At 45.4% G+C, this 24,502-nt stretch overlaps 1 protein-coding gene across 2 annotated transcripts in view; it reads right to left on the bottom strand.

Moving 5' to 3' along the window:
- The window catches only part of GFRA1 (GDNF family receptor alpha 1), a 226,939-nt gene that overhangs the window by 26,420 nt on the left and 176,017 nt on the right, over positions 1-24,502 (bottom strand). For both annotated transcript variants that reach the window (XM_068961528.1, XM_068961529.1), the window contains 3 exons: positions 8,855-8,964; positions 5,906-6,040; positions 1,906-2,087 (listed from right to left, as the gene is read on the bottom strand). In XM_068961528.1, coding sequence (XP_068817629.1) covers positions 1,906-2,087; positions 5,906-6,040; positions 8,855-8,964 — 427 coding nt within the window. The remainder of the gene's footprint in view (positions 1-1,905; positions 2,088-5,905; positions 6,041-8,854; positions 8,965-24,502) is intronic.

A 24,502-nucleotide genomic window follows, 5' to 3' on the forward strand; every position in this document is an offset into this window, starting at 1 on the left:
TCCTCTGATGAAAGAACAAGGTGGATAACACTGTAGTAACAACACAATCATACCAGCTCTCTCCCAGCCACCAGGAGGGCAATGTCCGAAGAGGTGAGGTGTGTGAGAATCCTTGGTGAGGACATGAAGAGGTTCCCAAACAGCTGAATACTCATTATGATGAAAAAAATAAAAAGGCAGAATAAGCACTCTGCTTTGACTAAAGTCAGGAAATGACCATTCGTAGGTCATTGTGGTCCTGGCCCTTGGAGATCTGCCTCAACCCCAAAGAAGTCTCTGGGCCCTTTTCACTGGACTCTGTTCACACAAGGGGCTTGCAGAGCAGGGTTTCACAGCAACTCAAATGAAAGAGTATCTTCTTGTGCTTCCTGAAGAATGATGCTGTCCAGGATGCTACATTTGCCTTATACTTCACTAATAACACTGTCTCTGGCAGAGCTTTAGACAGAGTTAAATACTCCACACTGAGTCTAAATGCTAGTGACGGAGACAAAGCCAAGGGCTCCCAAGACAATCCCCTGAATGGGAGAAAATATTTGCAAGTGATATGACTGATAAGGGATTAATATCCAGCACATATAAACAGTTCATACAACGTAACATCAAAGAAATAACCCAATTAAAAATGGGCAGAAGAACTGAATACACATTTTTCCAAAGAGGAAATGCAGACGGCCAACAGGCACACGAAAAGATGCTCACCATCATGATCATCAAGGAAATGCAAATGAAAACCACAAGGAGATATCATCTCACACCTGTCAGCATGGCTATCATCAACAAGGACACAGACAACATGTGGAGGGTGTGGGAAAAGGGGATTCTTGAGTACTGTTGCTGGGAATGTAAGCTGGGATAGCCACTGCGGAAAATAGTATGGGAGGTTTCTCAAAAAGAACAAAAGATAGACTATCACATGAGTCTGCAGTTCCACTCCTGGGTATAGATACAAGAAAAACAAAATGCTAATTTGAAAAGATACCTGCACCCCAATGTTCACAGAAGCATTATTTACAGTGGGCAAGATACGAAAGCAAACTAAGTATCCATCAACAGATGAATGGATAAAGAAGACACACATACACACACACACACACACACACACACAACGGACAACTACTCAGCCATTAAAAAGAATGAAACTTTGCCATTTGCAGCAACACGGATGACCCTGGAAGGCATTATACTAAGTGAAATAAGTCAGAAGAAGACAAATACTGTACATCACTTTTTGTGGAATCTTAAAAATACAATAAACTAGTGAATATAACATAAACGAAGCAGACTCACGGACAGAAAGAATAAACTAGAGGTTACAAGTAGACAGAAGGATGGGGGGAGGGGCAATACAGGAGTGGGAAGCACAAACTGCTGGGTATAAGATAGGTTCCAGGATATAGGACAAGGCATATAGACACTATTCTGTAATAGCTGTAAATGGAAAGCAACCTTTAAAAATTGTATAAAATTTTTTAAAAAATTCTTTTTCAGAAAGCCAAGAATTCCTTCTTCCTTTTCTGTATGCTGCTGCTTTGGACAGAACACCAAAAAAGCATACTAAATAAACAAATAGCCAACTCAAATCTACCACTCTGCAAACAGAAAGATTAAGGCTTCATCTGCCCAAGCCCCTCATTTCATAGGTGAGGACACCAAGACCAATACGAGTGCTTGGACCAAAGGCCCATGCCTTGTAAATGGCAGAGTTGGTCCCAGAGTCCATCTGTCTCTCCACTCTACAGTACATCATGATCTTCACCTCTCATGGTTAAAATGCACTTAATAAGGTTTAAACCTGAGCAGCATTCTACTCTTTCCAACCATCTCTAAATGCACTTCAGAAAATGAGTCTGTGTCCCCACCCAGAAGTCCATGCCAACAGAGAGTTTGGGCCTCCTCTCTTACCTGTAAGTTTGCACAAGGTGGTAAAACATGAGTGGGGATTTCATTCTCAGAGCCTGCTGGCCCCAGGGGCTTGTTCTTGACCCGGAAGGCTGTGGTGGTGGTGGCAGTGGTGGTCTGAACTGGGAGGGCTGGCTGCCACACAGTCACATCCGAGCCATTGCCAAAGGCTTGAATTGCATTTTCTGCAGTAAAACAGGAGGAAATCCAATTTCAAAGTCAAGCAGCAAATGTAACGGACAGGATATGTGAAGCCAGAGAGGCACACTAGAAATTCTGATGAGCGCACTGGACTTCTCTAAGCAAAACCCATCCATCCATCCACCCACTACACACTGAGCCAGCCACGGGTCAGGTGCTCTAAAATCAATTCAGTCATTAAACCCTGAGCTGGACACTTAGCTATGCTCTGTAAGTGCAACAAATATTTACCATGTCCCTCTTCAAGTACCAGGTACTGAATAAGATCCTTTCCCTGAAACATCCATCAGTCAAGTCTTTTGAAACTTGACTCAAAATAGCCTTAGACCTGCTATTTGGGAATCACAATCATTGTTCCATCTTTCAAAAAAATGCTTGTGTCAAAATTTTATACTAAATGCAAGCTAATTAGTAAGTACCAAATCCCTAATTATGAGACTGGGGTGACTCAGTAGCATTCATACGAATTCAGCAGGCAGTGAAATCAAACAGCAAAAAGAAAAAAAAAAAAAAAGTGATCTGCTACCAAAGAGCACCTACTATGAGCTCGGCATTGCTCAAAGTATAAACACAACCGATTTCTTTAAAAGAAAAATATATCCCAAACCTCATCAATAATATATCATGAAAATGTAAGCAAGATTATTTTTTTTCCTTTCTGCTCCCAGTCTTCTGAACAAAATCTGCATAATTAGGAAGGTGCAGCCCTGCTTAAATGAAAAGTTTAAAATGTAAAACTTTAAAAGCTTATTACAATTTCATGGGATTAGATTGTTTTTTATGGCAAGAGTAAATTGGTTGTGTGTTGTTCCCCTCCCCGAGATGAATAAAAAACAGGTTTTAATCAGGTCCTCAGGGATTTGGCCTGGATTTAGAAATTTTTTTTTTTTATTTCATATTCATTGTATAAGAAATCAAACTCTTCCATTTGGGACCTGAATGTGCAAATTGTTAATATATGACTCTTAGCTGGCATTTTTCGATATATGAGACAGAATAATTTAAGCCTAATCTTCCTCTCAGAAGTGACATTTTGTTCTAAAATTGTTATCCTTGAAGTTCAGCAAATTGGAAGCTTGTTTTTGAAAACTTTACATTTTTTAGTCTGTAGGAAACAGCTTCAAATTAATATCAATGCTTCTTGAGCTCCCAGCTGGGTTACAGAGCTTAACGAGTGGGTGGAAGGTAAAGACCGTGGTACTTGAGCAACCAGTTTCCTTAAATGACCCAGGACTACAACAATAAAACAAAACCTTCCTTTGTCCTGTTAAGGCATGTAGATTCAGGAGACCCATGTCATTTGTTGAAACTGTGATTTCCAGCATGTTTGCCTTGTCATTTGGGAAGATTGTCCACTTGCTCACTCAGTCATTCAGGTGTCAATGGAATATCTACTAAGTGCCAGGCACTGTTCTGTGCTGAGAATCAGTGGGGGACAAATGACACCAACTCGACAGAAAAGTCCCTGTCCTCTCAGAGGTTATATTCTGGTTGAGGAGGCACATAGAGAAAGTATACAATACACTGTTGTTGTTCAGTTGCTAAGTCATGTCTGACTCCTTGTGACCCTACAAACTGTAGCCTGCCGGGCTTCTCTGTGTTTGGGGCTCTCCAGGCAAGAATACTGGAGTGGGTTGCCATTCCCTTCTTCAGGGGATCTTCCCTTCCCAGGGATTGAACTCGGGTCTTCTGCATTGCAGACAGGTTCTTTTACCATCTGAGCCACCAGGGAAGCAATAGATTGGCGTCATGCTTCTGCTAGGGGAATTAGAGAGGTCTGGTTAATTTGAAGGGATGGGGGAACTGGGTTATTACATTTGGGTTGAAATCTACAAATTCCAATTCCTTCTACCCTAGGGCCTGTTGCAAGAGGCTGAATTTAGTCTGTGTCTTTGGTGGGCTGTGCTCCATCTAATCAAAGTATAAATGGAATGACTATGAAAAATTCTGGCTGGCTTTGGTCCTCATTGAAGGCCAAATGTGTTTACGTTTATTAAAAAATCATTAGCATTAAGATACCATTCTCCCCTTCACCAACATATTATTAAACAGGGACCACTTTAATTTCTCTCTGAGGCAGTGGTTTTCCAGCCCAAGTGAGTATAATCTTTTTTCTCACACTAACCTCTATTGTCATTGCTTTATCTTCATTAAAACCTGGATTCTGCCAGAAGAGTGTGCAGGACATGAAAAAGAGGATACACACACACACACACACACACACACACACACAAACACACACACACATGATTTATTTCAGTTAAGACCAAAGAAGAGGCTTAAGGTATAGTTCCACGATATAGTGCCCAATGTTATTCTGGCAAATGTCTCCACACTTTAGACTAGTTTCAAATTTCATTTCAGTACCCAAAAGCTTGTTTTTGTTTTAAGATGATCAAAGCATTTGGTTATAGCCAAGTACCTACTGAGTGAATCTCTTAGATTTGTCTTTTCAACAAAAGAAACAATGAGGAGGTTTCTGAAGTAACACTTAATAGCTTTCCTGTGTGCAAGCAGTAAATAGTTTGCTAATTCTTTAGAAATCAGTCAGAGTACCATGGAGAAATTGTCACCTAAGGGCACAGTGCTCAGAGATAGGTGAACCTTGGCCCATGCTTCCCACTGGGAAGTTCTACCTGGTCCTTGATGTTCAGGCTTGTGTTTTTATGCACCAGCCCCTCAATCTCAGGCCTGATGCAGAAGCCCACGGGGTGCAGGGGCTGCACAGGAAGGAACTGGTTGGGGCTTTGGATCCTATCTCTGGCGTGGCTGGTCTAGGTGAATACCAGCCGCTTATTCCACTGTGACATGCAGATACTATAAGTGCATCTCCTAGGATTCTTGTGCAGGTTACAGTCAATGAGACAATGTATTGGGCTGGCCAAAAAGTTTGGTCAAGTTTTCCCTAACATCTTACGTGAAAACCCGAACAAGCTTTTTGGCCAACCGGATATAAGTTACACTCCTCCTAGAGGGAGTTTGCACAAAGAAGAGACACCCGATACATGAAGGGCGGCTGCTGCAAGACACGAATGAGGTATTCAGCTGGATCTCTGCCTGGGGCACACACATCTCAGTGGATAGAAGGGAGACCTGGCACAGTGCTTTCCAAGTTCATTTGATGAGGCTCATCGTTCACACCCGTACATTTCTCTCTATCCCTCTTCCCCTGGGAAACGTGTTTCCAAATTGCCTAAGGGACCCTGCAATAATACTAGTACTGTTTCCAAGCAGAAACCTCCCCCCAGCCCCTACCCCCAGTTCATCTCATCTCGGAAGCTTCTGGCTGCATCACCAGCCCATTCCACTCAAGAACTGCTGCTTCTCCTCTGAGCCAACCCTGAACATCCAGGGGGCTACTGATGTTAACAGCCTAATTTTTCTCACAGGGCCCTTGGAGGCCTACCCTCATCTAACTTGCCCAAGTCTTTCACATTTCGTATGCTGCCCAGGTTTTAAAAACCTCTGGAACTGACGTGGGGCTGGTTGCCAAGATCAACATTTCATCTGTGGGTGGAAGTGTTCCTCCCCACAGGATGTGCCCTTGGCTATTGAGTCTTTCGCTTCCTGGGGCCTCTGGACTCGCCACCTTGGCAGCACCCAGTTCATCACTTGCTCTGGTCCTGCTGCACCATGCGTGTGGCTAAAAGGATTCACACACAAAAAAAGACAGACACGGACAGAGAAGGCAGAAAAAGAGACACACACACACACACAGAAGGCAGACATAGGAAACACAAAAGTACAGTTTGAACTTAGGGGAAAACGTCTGTGTGGCTGTTGTATGTTTTTTCAAACTCACTAAGACATGTGTTGTCCTTGAAGAAATTCAGAAATTTCAAGCATTCCTCCAGGTCGTTTCCACTGTTGTTGCAGTCACACCAGGGGGCCACGCTGAGGCTACTGGAGTCAATGTAGTTTGGGGTCATGACTGTACCTAAAAGAGTAAAAAAACAAGGCGTTTTATTCTTGTGTGATGATATAAACTTTCCTATAGCCTGAAAAGAAACAAATGTTCCCCTGACTACGGATGCACCATGGATAACACCGTGGATAATTACAAACACTGTGTTTGCTGAGTGGGAAATTATGTTAAGCAGTGCATTTTCTTGGCAATTTATCTTGAGCACATAAAATAATTTACACATTTACTTAAAAAATTCTAACAGAACTCCTTGAGCTGCGCTTAGGGTATTTTTCTCTGCACAAATGGTATGGATGTCATGGAGCAGGAGAGAATTAACTTAGAATGCATGAATTGCCAAATCCCTTGCATTTTCTTGAAAATGCCATTAATCTTCACAAATAAATAGAGCTGGTTTTACATATCTTAAAAGGCCTTTTAGGACTTTGCATCTACTTCCATAGGAAGCAAATGGCTCCTTCAGAGTAACCCAGGGAAGCTTAGAAGCTTTCCTTATGGGTTACCCCACGTTCCAGATGTATTCAAGAATGCCTCTGCTCACTAGACTCTCAACAGATTTAAACAAGGTCTTCCAAGTTGTGATGAATTGGAAATAAACAGTGGAAATTTCCTAAGCCAGTGGCTCCTCGAGTATTGTCCTAATAGTCCTCAAAAATCCTCAAAGAAATGCTGGGTGGTCTCTTGCCTACATCTTCCTGTGCACTCACTGTTCTTCTGATGAGTTCTGTGTTGGTGCGAATTAACAATGCATTTACACTTAACACGACCCAAATGTCTTCTCCTGGGTGGCTCATACCAGGCAATGCCTACTCATGCCAAGAAGCCTTCTGTTTCTATATATTTTGTGGAAGTAAGAAGTAATAGGCAGTCCAGTGAGCCACAGGATAAATTTGGTTCAGAAACAGAAAAGGAAAAAAAGAAAAGAATTCTTTTTAAGCTCTCAAGGGCATATCTTCTTTGCCGTACATTCCTTACCGACTTGAACTAAACAATGTCCCATTCTACCTTGGGATGAAAACTTCAACCCACAGCAGAAAGAAGCTCGTAACTTTAGGTATGAAAGGCACAGGCATCCCCAACACTGAATGAAGAGGTTAGCATATGTCTGCTAAGCACCCACTGTATGTCTGGCTCCAGAATGGATCCCTGACATTTGGAAAAGGTAGGAACTAGCTTTGTCTTCAGAGATCTTAGAACCCAATGAGCAGAGTGAAGGGAATGATCTGGACCAAGAGAGAAATAAATTTTGGCTCACAGAATGCACTGTTTCAACTAGTTCTTCCCTTAAGTGATTTCATTATCCTCAGGTATGCAACAGTTTGTTGAGCTTGAACCCACATCAAGTTTTCAATGAGCATGTGCACCTCGAATGTGCAGACTAAGGTATTAACAATGATTACATCTGGGAGTGGGGCTAGAGATCTTTTAACACTGTGGGTTTCTCTGCGTTTTAAAAAACTCTTTACAATTTACACAACTCAATTCATTCTGTTATTTCTTAAACATGTAATTCTATCATTGATAAATAATCCTTACTAGGGACTACTTTATTTAAGAAAAGGAAAAACTGAATGCAAATTTGGAGGAATGACTTCCCTGGCTGCCCAGTGGTTAAGACTCCAGGCTTCCACTGCAGGGTGGTCACGGGTTTGATCCCTGGTCAGGGAACTAAGAAGCTGCATGCCAGTCCTGCCAGTCTCACAGCATGGCCAAATAAAAAAATAAATAAAAATGGAGGGCTGACTTAAGGAAGATAAGCTCATGGGACCTATCAGTGAGAATGGTCAGTCGTTGGTGAAAGGTATTACCCAAGACAGCACAGGTATCCTTGCCAATAAAACGGCTGAGTGTACAGCACCTGTAATATCCCAGCATTCAGTATGGCCAGTGATTTTCCCAGTGACTCTTGTGAAGACATGCTGGCGACAAAGACGGTCTATGCCGTCACTTTTGCTACGACATTCTTCCTGCCCAGTGACGAGTGTGAGAGTGGCAGGAGCTGGCGCCCTGGCTGAGCCATCAGGCTTCTGACAACTGTGATTTCCCTCATTCTTCCCCAGCTTTCACTATGTGTTCCTTCTCACACAACAGTCGTGAGGGAGCCCTGCCTCCAAGGCTTCCCACAGCCCTGGTACCAGGAGCCACATTCTTTTCTCCTGCTGCCCTGTTTATTTCTGGGCACGAACCCGCCTCACTCCTGTCCTCTCCCAACTCACCAGTGCCTTGCCTAATTGCACGGCTCTCCTGAATGCCAAGAACCTCAGGTCTTGAAAGACAGAACAAGACTACTTCTGCTATGTTGGTTCTCAGGGAGAAAATATTAGGGAAACCTCCCCTCCCCCTCCCTAACAGGAGCTGAATTACCCGGACTAGTAATGGCAAGCAGGACACCAAGTCTTTAGGGATTTTCCTTCCAAAGGGCCATTTCAGGGAAACAGCCTTTCTGACTTCCCCAGACTGCATGGCTTCCCAGGCTCCCCTCTCCAAAGTTACGTACTTCAGTTCACTTGGTTTGACTTGCTCTCCTCGTCCATAACCACGCTTTCCCTGCTTACTTTTGTTCTGTGCGGTCAGTTCTTCAACTGAGATGCGTCCCCGGTCTTAACACTTGCTGCCTCCCTGCTCTTTAATAATCCCTGCTCCCTGCCTTCTTCCCCACACCCCCTCCCCGCTTTTTTAGAGACAAGTCCTAAAGGACTCAACATCAAAACACCAGCACAGAGGGTTCGAGAGTTTTACATCCACAGAGAGTGGCAGGCTACAACGGAAGGACTCTGGGTGTTTGTGAACCAGCATTTTCTCCCATCCCGTGTCTCCCCATCTTACCAATAAGCCCCGAGTAGGCGAGGAGGCAGTCAGCGTAATTTTCCTTTAGACAGCTGCTGACGGACCTTGACTCCGGCTGGCAGTTGGTGAAAAAATCGGCCAGGCGAGATCTGCAACAGAAGAAAATTGGGGGAGGGGGGAGGATGTGCTTTAAAATAGCCCAAGCTTCTGCACAGACATAATTTTCCCTTATTCCTTTCTCGCTAGGCCTTTTTCAACATCCCCAAATACAGAGAGTGTAGACTCTTAAAATGTTAGCATCTTCTCTTATATACAAGCCCCCAGCCATCCCCTCGCCCACCTGTGTCTGCTCCTTTGCAGAGAAGTCTTCAGGGCCTGCAACTGGAGAAATCTTGACGCTTTGAAGTTTCCCTTCAATATTTATTTCTGACTAGACTTATTTGCATCTTTAGGAAATATGCTTCTGCACACACTCACCGGAGATCCACACTGGGAAAATATTTACTTTATACAGAAACATGTCCCTGGCGTCCAAATAGGATCGTACAGCCCATCTGCTCCCGTAATTCCTAGTGGCTTTAAAAATATGCGTATCTGGTCTTCTAAGTCATCTCTCATCTACCACCCCAGGGAGGGGCAGTGGTATATACCAGCCAAGGGATGCTGAGGGGGGAGTTTGCCTTTCCAGCACTGCAGGGAAAGGCAAAAGGGACCGGGTGACACTGGCTCAGGGTGCGACCAGGTGTAGGGGGTCCCCTGGTCGAAGTGCAGCATCTGTCTGCAGTTCGGGAAGCCTCCACGGGCCAGTGCAGTCCACCCAGAAGCCCTGGGTGGTGGTGAAGTTGCCGAAGTACAAAGGGGCTGCAGACATCACTGGTCTGCAGAGGAAAAGGGCTCTTTGTGGCCAACCGGCTGTTTTTCAGTCTGAAGAGGATATTGTTGGAGAAATTCTAAATGAGCACGGGGCCATCTCTGAGGTCATCCGAGCAGACAACAGCTCTGTTTCTATGTGAGGAACACAATAGACTTCAAGAGAAGCTAAATTATCTGGCGATTACAGGAGACAATGGATGGCTGTCTTAGCTCCTTCTCTTTAGCGCACTCGAGTTGGCAGCCAACATACCCAGGGCTGTTTTTACCTCTTTCCACCCAAGAAATTGTATTTACTTAGCACCCCTTATGGTATAAACAGGGTTGCCTGGGTGGGGCTGAGCAAGGTAGAATGTGTGGAGATCACAGGGGGTTGTAACGGGTGTGTAGGAAGCATATTCTGGGCCCTTTTCCTACAGTTTGAACTGGAAGAAGATTAAAAGGCCTGATGAAATGAGCTGTGTGCACAGCACATTGGAAAGGCTGCGCAGTGTTCCTTTGGGATTGGTCTCTCCTTGAACCCATGTAAACAAGGCGTGTCTGAGCTTCCCTATCTGCGCCGATCTGTACACTCCGTATGTCGTGCGCCTGGTTCCATCCCTGTGACTCCCCGGGGCAGGTGCTGGAGCTCTGTTTTATTTTCTTTGCACAGCACCTGACACTCCTCAGAATGCTTCCCGAGTGGGGCCATGTGGTGCAGCAAAGTGGCTTGGCAAAAATCCTCCAAATGAGGCTGGTGCATGCGCCTGTGTGTGTGCCTGCATCCCTCCCACAGTCTGAGCCTAGCTGGTGTTTTCTGACTCTAACTGAACACACCGAAGGGCGTAAAACCTGGCCATTTTCTGTAGCCTGGTTAAAGGATTTATCTTTCAGAAGAAATCCCTAAAGGTGACTCAGACTTACTCAACTGGCACCAATGGCATCCATCTTGGATGGAGTGTCAATTTCAGAAGAGTTTTCCTGGTCATGAAAGTTAATGATCTCATGGCACTGGGTTTCTAACTTTGCAGAGGCCAACTGTGTGGTTCAGGCAGCTGGGACTCCAGCTCTGCACACAAGCCGATCAGCTCCCTGACCTGGCAGCCCCACGCTCCCAGCTGCCCCCCAGAGAGGGATGAAAGGTCGTGCTGTCTCCAAGCCTCCTGCTTCTCGTAGTCTCTCGAGCAGACTATTAACTGAACAGCACCGTGACTCGGATTACTATCCTCCAGCGGGAGGCTAATGCCACCAGACTCATTTTGCTTAACAACCTCAGAATTGACTCACAATTGGACTCTGGAATGAAAGGCTAATTGAGTTAGTCTGCTGCAGAGAACATAACCCTGATTGGGAGGATAAAACTAGATATACTGCTCTGAGCATCTCCCCGAACAGGCTGGTTTTGGAGAGAAGATTGTCAGCCCAGATCTCGGTCCTAAGACAAAACCAGCCAGCGGATGCCAAGAGTTTCAAAAATAATGGTGAGCCCACATGGCATTGCTGAAACATGAACATTTCGCTGGTTCCTTCACCTCTGATCCACCTCCCTCTGCCATTCATGTTTGGAGACACGATGATCCCTTTATGGGATTCACATTTAACAGATAGAAAAACTGAAGGTAGAAGAAGTTTATATGGTGGTTGTGCAAGCAGGTGGACTGGTACATTTTCATGAATTCTGCAAGTTGGTTAACTTCACAATGGTAGCTTGAAAGTGGGCTAGGTGGGAGACTTTTCATCATGGTAATCTGCCAGCTCTACAAATCACAACCCTATGCTGTTCTTAGAGAACTAGTTGTTAAATATTTACTAGCACAATGCTCTCAAAAACCCAGCATGGTGTAGTCAATCCCACAGATAAAGGGAGTATCTTTACTTCCTTTGAGTTCTTGGGAACTCAAAAGTTCTTGGGAGTTGAATTTTAGCACTTCCTGGATGAGCTACCTCTCCCATCCCTAATCACCTTTGTGTCAAATGACATGTGAAATGGTGTCATAAATTAACCTCCCATCTCCAGTATCTTCCAAAGAAAGAAAACAGTTCTCTCTAAAGATGCTCCCATCCCAACAACACAGCCACCGAAATCTCTCAAAGCAACGTGTGCAAATGATTACAGGTATTGACAAAGCAGCTGACTTCTTGTCCTTTCTATTGACTGAATGACGGGTCAAATGCTTGTGTTAATAAGGATGAATGAGTTCCCTGTCCCTGAACCCAAATAACCTGCCATTTAGAAGGTGAGAGAAACAAGTAAAAAGATGATAATACCACGATGGCTAGTTCTCAATAAAAGACAAGAAAGGTTCCTAATAAAAGTAACACAGCATGAATCGAGTGTTTAGAATATGTTAGGTATGTCTTCATATACTTTATATTTTTTCCTGGCAACTCTAATAAGGTAGGGACTATTACTCTGTTATCTTAATTTCCCAGAGGAGGAAACAACATCTTATTGAGTTTAGGCTAGAGTGAAATAGTGAACAGCAGAACCAGGATTTAAAAGCTATGAGAAATGTAGACAGCATATTAAAAAGCAAAGACATCACTTTGCTGACAAAGGTCTGTAAAGTCAAAGCTATGGTCTTTTCAGCAGTCATGTACTCAATGAAAGCTGGACCACAAAGAAGGCTGAGTGCCAAAGAACTAATGCTTTCGAACTGTGGTGCTGGAGAAAACTCTTGAGAGTCCCTTGGACAACAAGGAGATCAAACCAGTCAATCCTAAGGGAAATCAATCCTGAATACTCATTGGAAGGACTGATGCTGAAGCTGAAGCTCCAATACTTTGGCCACCCGATGTGAAGAGTCGACTCACTGGAAAAGACCATTACGCTGGGAAAAACTGAAGGCAGAAGGAGAAGAAGGTGGCAGAGGATGAGACTGTTGGATAGCATCACCGATTCAATGGACGTGAACTCGGGTAAACTCCAGGTGTTAGTGAGGGACAGGGAAGTTTGGCGTGCTGTAGTCCATGGGGTCGCAAAGAGTTGGACACTTCTTAACAACTGAACAACAACAACAACAAATTCTGATTCTACAATTGAAGCTTTTAACACCAGAGGAACTAGTTTCACAGAAGTTGTAATATTGAGACTGAGGCTTGGAGGATCAGTAGGATCCTTCAGGTAAAGGTAGAAGAGGGTGTTCCCTCTGCAGAAGGAAGCAGTAAGTGATAAAGTAACCACATTCATAAAAATCCCAGAATAATCACAGAGTATTTGTACCTGCCAGGCACTGATCGAAGTGTCTGGCATCTATTCACATATTTAATTTTAACTGTAATAGGTGATACTCCCAGTCCCATTTAGCAGATGGAGACACTAAGGCAAAGAGAGGTTAAGTAACTCCTCAGAGGTTGTAGAACTCTGTGCTGGAGCTGTAAAGTGACCACATTCTATGCGACTCCAGAACCACAGGACATTCTCAACCACTACACCTAACACACAGAGTCAAACAGACTCAGACATGACTTGGCAACTAAACAAAAACAACAACAGCTAACACATGCATCATCCAGAAAATTGTCAATTGTTCACTTGGGATGGCGGGGCCACAGGTGAGTGACAGGAGATGGTGCTGGCAAGATCAGCAAGGGCCTTGAATGACCTAAGAGGCTGGATTTCATCCTGAAAGCAGTGGGAACCACCAAAGGATTTTAAACAGGGAAATAACACGATCAGGTCTGCAGAACAGAAGGACTCTTGGGTGTTTCCGTTCTTAAGCAAAGATTTGCTTGAAGCTTCTTCTGTGCCCTCCCTGCTCTAGCAGAGATGAGAAGAGCAGGAAACTGGCCAAAGGAAGGAAGGAGGCTGAGCCAGTGAGTACCCAGAGGCAAGAACTGAGGACTAAAGGAGGAGGAGAGAAGGAGGATGCCCTGAATGGTAGGTGTTGAGTGAGTGAGTCAAAGTCGCTCAGTAGAGTCCAACCTGCGACCCCATGGACTATAGAGTCCATGCAATTCTCCAGGCCATAATACTGGAGTGGGTAGCCATTCCCTTCTCCAGGGGATCTTCCCAATCCAGGGATAGAACCCAGGTTTCCCTCATTGCAGCCAGATTATTTACCAGCTGATCCACCAGGGACTCATGGTGGGTGTTGATGGAATGGAAGTCAAGACTGGGGACTTCCCTGGTAGTCCAGTGGCCAAGAATCTGACTTGCAATGCATGGAATTCGGGTTCAATCCTTGACTGGGGAACTAAGATCCCGCATGCGTGTGTGCTAAGTCGCTTCAGTCGTGTCTGACTCTTTGTGACCCTATGGACTGTAGCCCGCCAGACTCATCTGTTCAAGGGATTCTCCAGGCAAGAATACTGAGGTGATTTGCCATGTCCCCCTCCAGGGGATCTTCCTGACTGAGGGGTCAAACTCGCATCCCTTATGTCTCCTGCATTGGCAGGCATGTTTTCTACCACTAGCGCCACCTGAAAAGCCCCAAGATCCCACATGCTATGGAGCAACTAAGCCCAAGTGCTACAAGTACTGAGTCCTCGTGCTCCAGAGGCTGTGCGCCACAACCAAAGATCCCGAGTGATGCATCGAAGATTCTCAGTGCCACAACAAAGACCTGACACAGCCAAATAAATAAAAATAGTTTTAAAAAGAAAATCAAGACTGCAAAAAAAGAAGGGGGCAGAATCAGCTCAGTAGACTGTGGCGTCACAGCGTGTAGTGGGGGACCCAGGAGAGGACAGTTTGCAAGGAAGATAAGAGAGGTGGCTTATGACTGTGCTGAGACCATGGCACCGTGGGAGTCAGGCATCCAGCAGGTTGCGCGATTCTCAGACCTCCATCTGTCCAGTGGCCAACCAGCCCCCACATCCCAGGACTGCCTGGCGCACACATCCTCCTGCCCACCCTGGGGATAGAACCACACTATAACCTTTTTCAATGACTTCCTCTGCCTGAGCTGCAGTGATCCAAACAAGAAACCTTACATGGCCAGGGTGGGATTAACAAAGAAATTCCACAAGTGCATGTCTTCTGGAGATATGAAATCTCCATGACAACAGCAGTGATGAACCTGATTGTTTTTCTCTGAGAAAATGAAAAGAAAATGAATAGGCACTAATGTAGAAATGTATCTCCCTCTGAAAAGGGAAATTTCCCACCCTTAAAGAGGAGAAAAATGCCGGCAAATGCCAAGTTGGCCTTAGGAAATCTGCTGAAGAGAAAACAATGGTTTATGCAGAAAATATCGCATTAAAGGAAGCATGCTGCTAACTGGAAATAGAAAAATGATTATAATGATAAAATCTAGGAGAGTCTTCTCAAACAGCAGATGGTCTTTTGACAGTGGAGAAAAGATCACTTACCTACTTTTTCTGCTAACATTTTTAGGAAAATAGCGTTATGGGGAACAGTTCAAAAACATACTAGTAATGCCTAGTTTCACTCATCCTGGATTATTCTAATCCTGTAAATTTTTTTTTTTTTTTTTCTCCCCAGGGCAAATCCCATACTTGGACACAAGCTGTGTGGTTGATGGAATGGAGCCTTGTGCGAAGAACTGTGAGAGCCTGAATGGGGTCCAGGCTCTGACATTAATTAACCAGAGTTCCTGAACATCATCATATGATGCTTGACGACTTTGGATTTCCCTTCCACTTCAGAACAGTCTGTTGGACACTTGAAGCTACTTGGAGAAGAAACCCACTTGTTTTCCATGCGTTATTATTATTTTCATCCATGATTCCACTCCACCATTACATGTGATTTTAGTGTCAAGGCATTTGGTTTGAGTATAGAGATCACATTTTTTTTTTTTAAGATGTTTTTGATGAGGACTATTTTTTCAAGTCTTTTATCGAATTTGTTACAATACTGATTCCATTTTATGCTTTGATTTTTGGCCCCAAGGCATGCAGGATCTCAGCTCCCCGACTAGGGACTGAACTCGCACCCTCCTGTACTGGCAGGTGAAGGCTTAACCACTGGGCCACCAGCGAAGTCCCTAGAGACCAGATCTTTCTACAGGAGCCCCGCATCTCACATGCAAGAAAGCCGAGGGCCAAAGAGGTTAAGGTCCTGCTCACTGTCACATGGTGAGTGGTGGCAGAGGGCTTTCACTGGAAGAGGAATTGCTAGTTGTCTATAACAGCCCAGGAAGGGAGAAGTAAGGAGGGTGCTGGACTTTCAATTTCCCTGGGATTGAATTAAAGTCATCTAATGTAATGGCAACCCACTCCAGTGTTCTTGCCTGGAGAATCCTAGGGACGGGGGAGCCTGGTGGGCCGCTGTGTATGGGGTCACACAGAATCGGGCACGACTGGAGCAACTTAACAGCAGCAGCAGCAGTGTATAACTGCTCTGTCCTTCCCACTGTCTGACGAGTGTGTTCTTCAGTCCTCTTACTAAGATTCTGCTGACTTAGCCTCAGCGAGCACTTTGCAGGCAACACTGGGGCTCAGGACGGGTCAGAGAGGGTGCAAGACTCTGCCCAAGAAGGTGGTGAGTCTGTCCATGGATGAGGCTACCCTTTATTAAGGAGTCTTTGGGGCAACACCACTGCCCATACAGGACTGCAAGACGTGGTGACCCACTAGCAACTCAGAAGCTTGGAATAGAATCCATTCATTAATTTGCTTGTGTTAGAAATCACTGGTGTTTTGCTCTGAATCCAATAGGAGTGTTAGGGCTTTAAAGTCTTGGATCTCAACTCAAGCCACTTAGTTTCTAAAAGCTCTCTCAGTGGGTCAGTTGGAGGAGCCAAAAAATGACAGTCCTGGGAATGGCATGCACCTATTTCTAATCCCAGTCCTACCTGCCATGGTTAAATAACTTAGCTACGTACTGGACATCTCTAATCCTGTTTCATCACCAGGAAAATGGGGTAATGGAACTAGAGTTGCCTTAAACGGCGGCTGTGATACCTTACTGACAGTTATATAAAGCACCTTGCTCAGAACCTAGAATACACTTTGTGCAACACATTTTTATTTCCCATCCCTTCAACTTTTCTCCCCAATTTCTGGTCCATTCTAAGGTGAAGAACTTGCCACAAAAACATATAGCAAGCTCAACACAGAGAAATATGTATCTTAATCTATCTTCTCCTGGTCTTTATATGACAGACGAGCAGACCTCAGAGATGTTGCAAGTTTGGCTGCAGACCACTGCAGTAAAGCGGATACTGCAATAAGGCAAGTCACACGAGTATCTGGCTTTCCCATGGATGTAAAAGTTTTGCTTTTACTATATAGCATTCTCACTAAGTGAGGGATACCATTAGGTCCAAAAAATGTACATACCTTAGTTAAAAATACTCTGCTGTTAAAAATACCAAAACAAATGCAGTAATAGCATCGAAGGTCACTGATCACAGACCACCACAACAAATCACTTATGGATTAACTATTACAAGAATTATCAAAATGTGACATAGAGATACACAGTGGCCAAATGCTATTGGGAAAATGGTGCAGATAGACTCATTCAATGCAGGGTTGTCGCAAACTTTCAATCTGTATAAAACACAGCTTCTCCGAAGTGCAATAAAATGAAGTATTAACACATCTGTGCCTAAAACAGGTTAACCCATGTCACTGAGGGCAGTAAGTCTGACCAAAACAAACTCAACAAATCTGAAGCTAGGGATCCTGAGGTGTTACTTAAAAGCCTCTCAGCCATATGAGCTCACAGAACAAAAGCATTTTAAGAAAAGCTATTTTCCACCCCCAGGAGTTTAGGGGGGAAAAGATAGATTTTTAAAAATGACTAAACATTATAAGTTTGTTAATACTGCTGATTTCTTATGAAGAATAAAATCAATTAGAAAAACACACTGCCTAGGATGACAAAGCAAGAGTAAGGGAATGGTAATTTTCTGGAACAGTGACACAAAACAGATTTTTTTCTCCTTCTGTTTTTAGAAAATTACCTTAGCCCTTCTCCAGCAGCCTACTAGAGAACACATCTGGGAAGCATCCTTCAGCAAATCAGAGTCTATGTTGAACAGATTTTGCGGCCAGGGGGTGAGGGGTGGTGGTGGTGGTGGTTGTTGACTTGCTGGTCCCTTCCTTGGACCGTACATTCTGGCTTCCTGAAGCAGAGGCCTGGTGTTTGCCAGGGTCGGGCTGGGAAGTGGGGCTCAGGCTGTCCTTCAGAAAGCCCGGGTCCTCCCACTCCCTTGCAGCAAATGTGATCTCCCTGGAGCAAAGGCCCGGGGGGCAGGTTCGCACGCCGCAGGCGCAAAAAGCCAAAGCCCCACTGTGCTCCTCGGCCCTTTGATGTGGCTTCCCACCCTCAGCCAACTGATGTGTTTCTTGGTGACTTAGCCAGACCGCAGCCACATGTGACTGGGAAAGGGAGGTGTGAGGTCCCAGCAGTCTTAAAGGCTTGCCTAATGTTGGTGTTTCCTGGGACACAAGCAGAAGTCAGTGCCTGTTCCCCCTCAAATCCCTGCTCAGGGTCATCCAGATTCTTGGGGAGGTTCCAGCCCCTTTGACCCAAGGCCCTGAACCTGTGCCTCTCATCCTGGGGAGGCCTTGCTCCGCTGGCTCCTTGGCGGCTCCCAGCCTAGCACATGGGTCCCAGGAGGCTTAGGTCTCAGACTGACCCACAACAAGAGCAAATGTAGGTGGAGGCACGCATCGTTTTAGTCCATGCGTCTGGCTTGGGGTCTATCTCGGGGTGGTGGGCTCGGTAAAAGCAGGCTGCAGGGCAGAGATGCGATGCCTCCTCAGCCTTTCTGTTCACATCAAACTGGAGCAGCCCCCAGAGGGAAGTCCAGGTCAGCATCAGCTCAGTCTCCACACCTCTCACCAAGTCACCCAGCATGAACAGTGACAGCTGTCCATCCACACCTGCAGAGGGCTGACAGGGCTTGACAGCTCATCTCTATGTGGCAAATCTGAAAAGCAAGCTAGGGTGGTTGGTACGGGGATCCATCCCAGCCCAGAAGAGGCTCCTTGCAGTCCCTGATTCGATGCCCCAGAGCTGTCCTTCAGCTGAGACTCCTCCCTTCAGCTCCCTCAGCAAATTTCTCCAACACACACACTGCTAGTCATGCGGTAAGCAGACTCTCAGTCATGATAGGAGTATAGCTACATTACAAACAACGCTATGCTGCATAATCAAATCAAATAGATCAGTTTTGTATTATTCATGCTATAGCACGCCCATTATTGCAGAAAACCTACCTTTGGTGGTACTTGATCTTACAGGAAGAAATGGAGGTAGAAAAGAAATTGGGAGGTTTTTTTTCTGGATAATGAAAGTATCATTTATGCTCTCAAGTATCCAACAGCTGTCTGTGACAAAGATGCTAAGCCTCTTGAGTGAATCTTATCCAGTACTTTTTTTTCTTTAATATTTCTGCAGGAAAACTTCAGTAATCAGTTTTGTGACTTCTGGCCACTAGGAGAATAGAAATCTAGATGTTCACCCAATCTTTCGCCAGTAGAACCACATCTTAAAAACTTCAAACCAACAAGCTGTGAATTAACTTCATATGGAATTCTGCAGGTGGGGCTTCCCAGGTGGCTCAGGGGTAAAGAATCTGCTGGCTAATGCAGGAGATGAACATTTGATCCCTGGGTTGAGAATATGCCTGGGAGTAGGAAATGGCAACCACTCCAGTATTCTTGCCTGGGAAATGCCATGGACAGAGGAGCCTGGTGGGCTACAGTCCGTGGGGTCACAAAGAGTAAGACACAAAGTAGCAAATTAAAAAACAAAATCAACAAGAATTCTGCAGGCACCTCCATCTTCGGGAGTGAATTACGGAAGTTGCCTGACATTCATCCTGGAATCTAAGAAACTCTAAGTCAACTGCCTTAGGTACCCAGGGCAGCAAAGGTCACCCACCATGGTTTCATTTATTTATGCCCACTCTTGCTTCAGAAAGAATTTTAAGATGAATTCAGGTGTAGCTTTAAAGCAATAGAATAAATGCAAAAATTAATGTGGGTATTTGGGGCCAAGAAAGATAATAGAGAGGCAGTGGTGTGGTTAGTACAAGATGCACACATTGTCCTGGCTAGATGAAAGCTAGGTACCTGGCTCTGTGATTTCTAGAAACCACTGGGAAGGCGGGGTGGGGTGGGAATCTAGTTCCCCAATCCATGGTACACCAAAAATTGAAAACAAGATGGATGTTCAGGAGAGAAACTACTATGGGAGGCAGAACAATGGCCCATGAAGATGTGCGCATTCTAGACGCTGGAATCTGAAACCTAAGACTATGTCAGCTGACATGGTAATAGTGCCTCCTTGCAGATGTGATTACAGTTGTGGACCTTGAGGTGGGGAGATTAATCTGGATTGTCCAGATGGGCTCAATGTAATCACAAGGGTCTTTAAAAGTTGAAGAGGGAGTCAGAAGAGGAGGTCAGAGTGATACCATGTGAGAAAGACTAGACTGGCTGCTGCTGATTTGGAAGACGGAGGGAGGGGCCATGAGTCAAGAAATGAGACAAGATTCCAGCAGGAACTCAGCCCTGCAGATGCCTTGATTTCAGCTCAGTGGGATCCAGGTAGTGCTTCTGACCTCCAGAAACTGGAAGAGAATACATCTGTGTTATTTAAAGCCACCACATTTATAGTAATTTGTTCCAGCAGCAACAGAAAATGAAAACACTATGAAAAAGCAGGACTCAGTAAAGGCTTTGCATATAGAATTTGAAAATGGGCCAGGACTTAAATTTCAATTCAATCGCTTACTAAACCATGACATTTGGGGCAAGTACCTTAACTTTCCTGAAGCTTAATTTACTCTGGCTGAATGACAGGAAGTCCTTCCAAGTGTTCCTGAAGGATTATGTGTACCTGGCACCTATCACCTGTTTACAAGTGAAGCAGATTCCTAGATGAGGGTAGCGCTCATCTGCGCTGCTGTTTCCTGTTCTGCTCTGACCTTGAGACCTCTGTGAAGCCCGAGGGTAGAGATGACCACACAGATACTTCCCTTAGAATCCATCTGCTAATAAGTTGGCAGATGAAATGCTTTGTCCTAAGGTCACTAATCCACCTGTTCAAGGTCTGTATGTGCTCGATAAGCTCACGATTAACATCAGGCTTTTTCCTTCCATTAGGACCAAAGAGAGATTTTTCTGGTGAGGCCTCCACATCTTCAAGCAGAAAAATGAGTTTTATAGGGCAGTGGAATCACACCCACAGAAACAGGTCAAGGCAATTCTACAGGTCACCACCCATGATCCCAATATGGTATCCTCTACTGGCCTAGCTGGCATCAAGCCAGTGCAAATTTAAGGAGGTGCTGTCTGCACCCCCAGAAGGACATAATGTTGCACCACAATGTTTATGACCAGACAAACTGAACAATAATTATGGATACTTCTTTGATGAAACACAGGTAAATTCTAGAAATTCTCCCAAATGCTGCCTAGCTTTCTTCAGTCAAACCTTGCTGTTTCAGGGTTCCCAAAAAATGAAAAATTAAAATTACACAGGCTCTCTCGACTTACCAATTTGCAAAGCTTCCCCTTTGTCCCTCTCTACCCCCAAACGACAGCCCTGTGAGACCCGTGTCCCAAGCTGCAAGCTCTGCTCCGTCGAATGTTAATCTGCCACACATTAAAGGAGCCTAGCTTCTGTGCCCTGCGAGGGGGTGGGGAGGGGGAAAGGCGCACGGATGTCTGAACGGTTACAGCGTGTACTTGCACAAACAGACTTTAAGCAGAAACATATGAAAAGAAGATCTCCTATTAATCTTTAATAGGGTTGCAGACTTCCTAAGGAAAATTATGTTCAATAGTAAATACACACGAGGTCATTTTTCTTCCAGGCAAGTTGTTTTAAGGTCAACAAAGACTTTGAGCTCAGCAAACAACTAGTCCCTAATATCTTCCTTCCTAGATGGGGCACTGTTCGGGAGACGGAATTGTGGTGTTACACGTCAAAGGAATAAATCACTTATTCCATTGCCATCAGATGATAACTTCCCCCATATTTCAGAAAATACATACTCTTTTTAGGGACCATGTTTATTCTCATGTTTAACATCCTCCTTTCAACAGCACGCTTTCACTTCACTCCATACCCCACTGCACCCACACTCCCAATCCCAGTTTCTACGTGTTACCTAATGCTCTCAGTTGAATTTAAAACTATATTCCACCTTTTTCCCCACTGCAGAGCAAAAGCAGCTGATTTCCATGGTTCTCATGAACCATTTGTTCCCTCAACTACTCCGCCCAAACCGGTGATCTTGAAGAGTTATTTTGACCCATTTACAGTGACATCAGGGGTCTCCTCTGAGCCCTCCCACCAACTCTCCTCCCCGCTCTGAGCCCCACGCAGCATGCTGGCTTTGGCCTTTGCATCCACATCTCCCTTCCGTCAGTTTCTTTTTCACCTCTTCACTTTGATGATACACTGCTTCCGCCATGAGAAGGCAAGCAACTGGGATCAGGCCTGGCACAAGTGGACTGTGACTGCAGTCATGAAATTAAAAGACACTTGCTCCTTGGAAGAAAAGCTATGACAAACCTAGACAGTGTATTAAAAAGCAGAGACATTGCTTTGCTGACAAAGATCCGTATAGTCAAAGCTATGCTTTTTTCAGTAATCATGTACTCATATGACAGTTGGACAATAAAGAAGGCTGAGCACCAAAGAACTGATGCTTGCAAATTGTGGTGCTGGAGAAGATGCTTGAGAGTCCCTTGGATAACAAGGAGATCAAACCAGTCCATCCTAAAGGAAATCAACTGTGAATACTCATTGGAAGGACTGATGCTGAAGCTCCAATACTTTGGCCACCTGATGTAAAGAGCTGACTCACTGGAAAAGACCCTGATGCTGGGAAAGATTGAGGGTAGGAGGAGAAGGAGGTGACAGAGGATGAGATGGTTGGATGGCATCACTGACTCAATGGACATGAGTTTGAGAAAACTCTGGGAGATAGTGAAGGACAGGGAGGCCTGGCGTGCTGCAGTCCATGGAATTGCAAAGAGTCGGACAGGACTGAGCGACTGAACAGCAACAAGGCAGATGTTCAGAAAACATTCACTGAATGAGTGAGTGAACAAATGAATCCAAGTGCCACACACTACGTACGGCTCCAGTCACCTGCAGGTCAATATTCTTCATGGACATCTTGGTGTTAAGAGTTGGGTTCAGATGAGGGGATACAGCAGTCCACGTCCAACTGCTCCAGGCGCTGCACAAACAGCTAGGTTTATTCACAGCCTGTCACCATGCCCCATAACACCCCATAACCTGACCAGCCAGCTTAGTCTTATTTTACAGTGGAGGACCCGGGGGTCCAGAAAGGCCAACGTCCAGCTGGTAAGAGTTAGAGCCAGATTTTGCAAAGAGGACCAGGGATCCTCCACCTTACACTCACTCCTGTAGCAATGAAAGAAGAATTAATGTTCCATCTTTTAATTCTAGCTCTTGGACATTTGCCGCCATTTTGCTGTGAACTGCGCACATAAGAAGCCGAAATCTGATTTAAAGGGATATAAGTGATCTTTACTAGGCCCAATAAAATGTAATGACAGAATTAGTGGGCATTCTTTTGGTTTAATAGTGCTTGCAGTTTAAAAACATAAAATAAAAAATAATATCTGTTGTTACTGCTCAGTAAGGTCCAAATGCATTCTGAGGATATGGCCGTGTGAAGTCATCCTGGCCCAGGTGGTCCCTCCCTGAGCATCTCACCTCCCCAGGCTGTGAACACGGTCATCCTCTTCAAGGGAGGGGTGCAAAACATGGGACTCCCCAGACCCACAGGGAGAAGACAGCAGCTCCCTAAACACACTTTCCTGGCTACAGAGGCCACTCCGGAGTCTAGAGACATGAGACAGGGACTGGTCTGGCTGGGACCACCTCCTTGGGTGCCTCGCCCAGCAGAGCAGACACACGTGTGGGCCCTCCTTGGCACTGGAGGGTGTTGGGTATAGTGTAAAAGGGTGTGCGTGAGCCCTGAGGTCAGACCATGGTTCCAATCCCAAGAGCCCCTGCTGGGTTTTGTCTCTGCAGTTCCCTGGGTGTGAAATACAAGCTCCTGACAGCAGGGCTGTGGGAGGATTAAGGCCCAGAATCCAGTGCCTACCACCGAGTTCAGCGCTCCACGAAGGACCAGATATGAGTGCAGCCGCTACTACTATCAAGGGGCTTTCAAGGCCGGCTCTGTCTCTCCAGTCTCAATCCTGAGGGGCAGGTAACAGGCCAGGTGAGTTAAGTGTCCTTTCACATGAAGGGACAGGTATAGAGGAAGCAAGTGCGTTCTCCAGGACCCTCAGCCTAGGAGGGTCACAACCTCAGCTGGGTTCCAGAGGCACCTGAGGCCAGCACTCTCCACTCCCATGTGGTCAAGGACACGAAGCCTGGCTCCCTCAAGAGGATGCTCTCCCGAGGGGCTTGAGATAGAGTCCCACGGACAGGCAGTGTTCAGTGGCACCTCTTATAAATCCAGAAAACAGCCCTTCCTGCTTTCTCCGAGCCTAGGGATGCTGGGGAACAGCCTAGACAGAACCCCAGCATCTGACTAACAGACTAACAAAGGTACCTCAGCATCTTGGTGCCCAAGACCAAGGGTGCTGATCACCTAGCGCCTGGCACAGTGGCTGGCACAGGCTGCACTGGGTTCAAAAAATACACCAACTTTCCAAGGACCACAGTCACCAAGCACCTACAATGCAAGATGCTGTGTGTGACGTGGTGGCCCCGGTGGGACAGGGACAAAGACGGAGACACAGCCCCGCTGGGACACTGCATCTGGTCCCCCACCAGCGGCACCTGCCCCATGACCAGCAATGAGCTAGCGGCAGGGAGACAGCCTGCATATTTATTTGAACAAATCAAGGTTCACAGTGATCTTGCTCATGGAATTATAGCACTTATTAATCTTGAACATCCATGTGTGGTTGAGT

The sequence above is a fragment of the Capricornis sumatraensis genome, chromosome 23 (assembly GCF_032405125.1).
Source record: "Capricornis sumatraensis isolate serow.1 chromosome 23, serow.2, whole genome shotgun sequence".
In the NCBI taxonomy this organism is placed as follows: domain Eukaryota; kingdom Metazoa; phylum Chordata; class Mammalia; order Artiodactyla; family Bovidae; genus Capricornis; species Capricornis sumatraensis.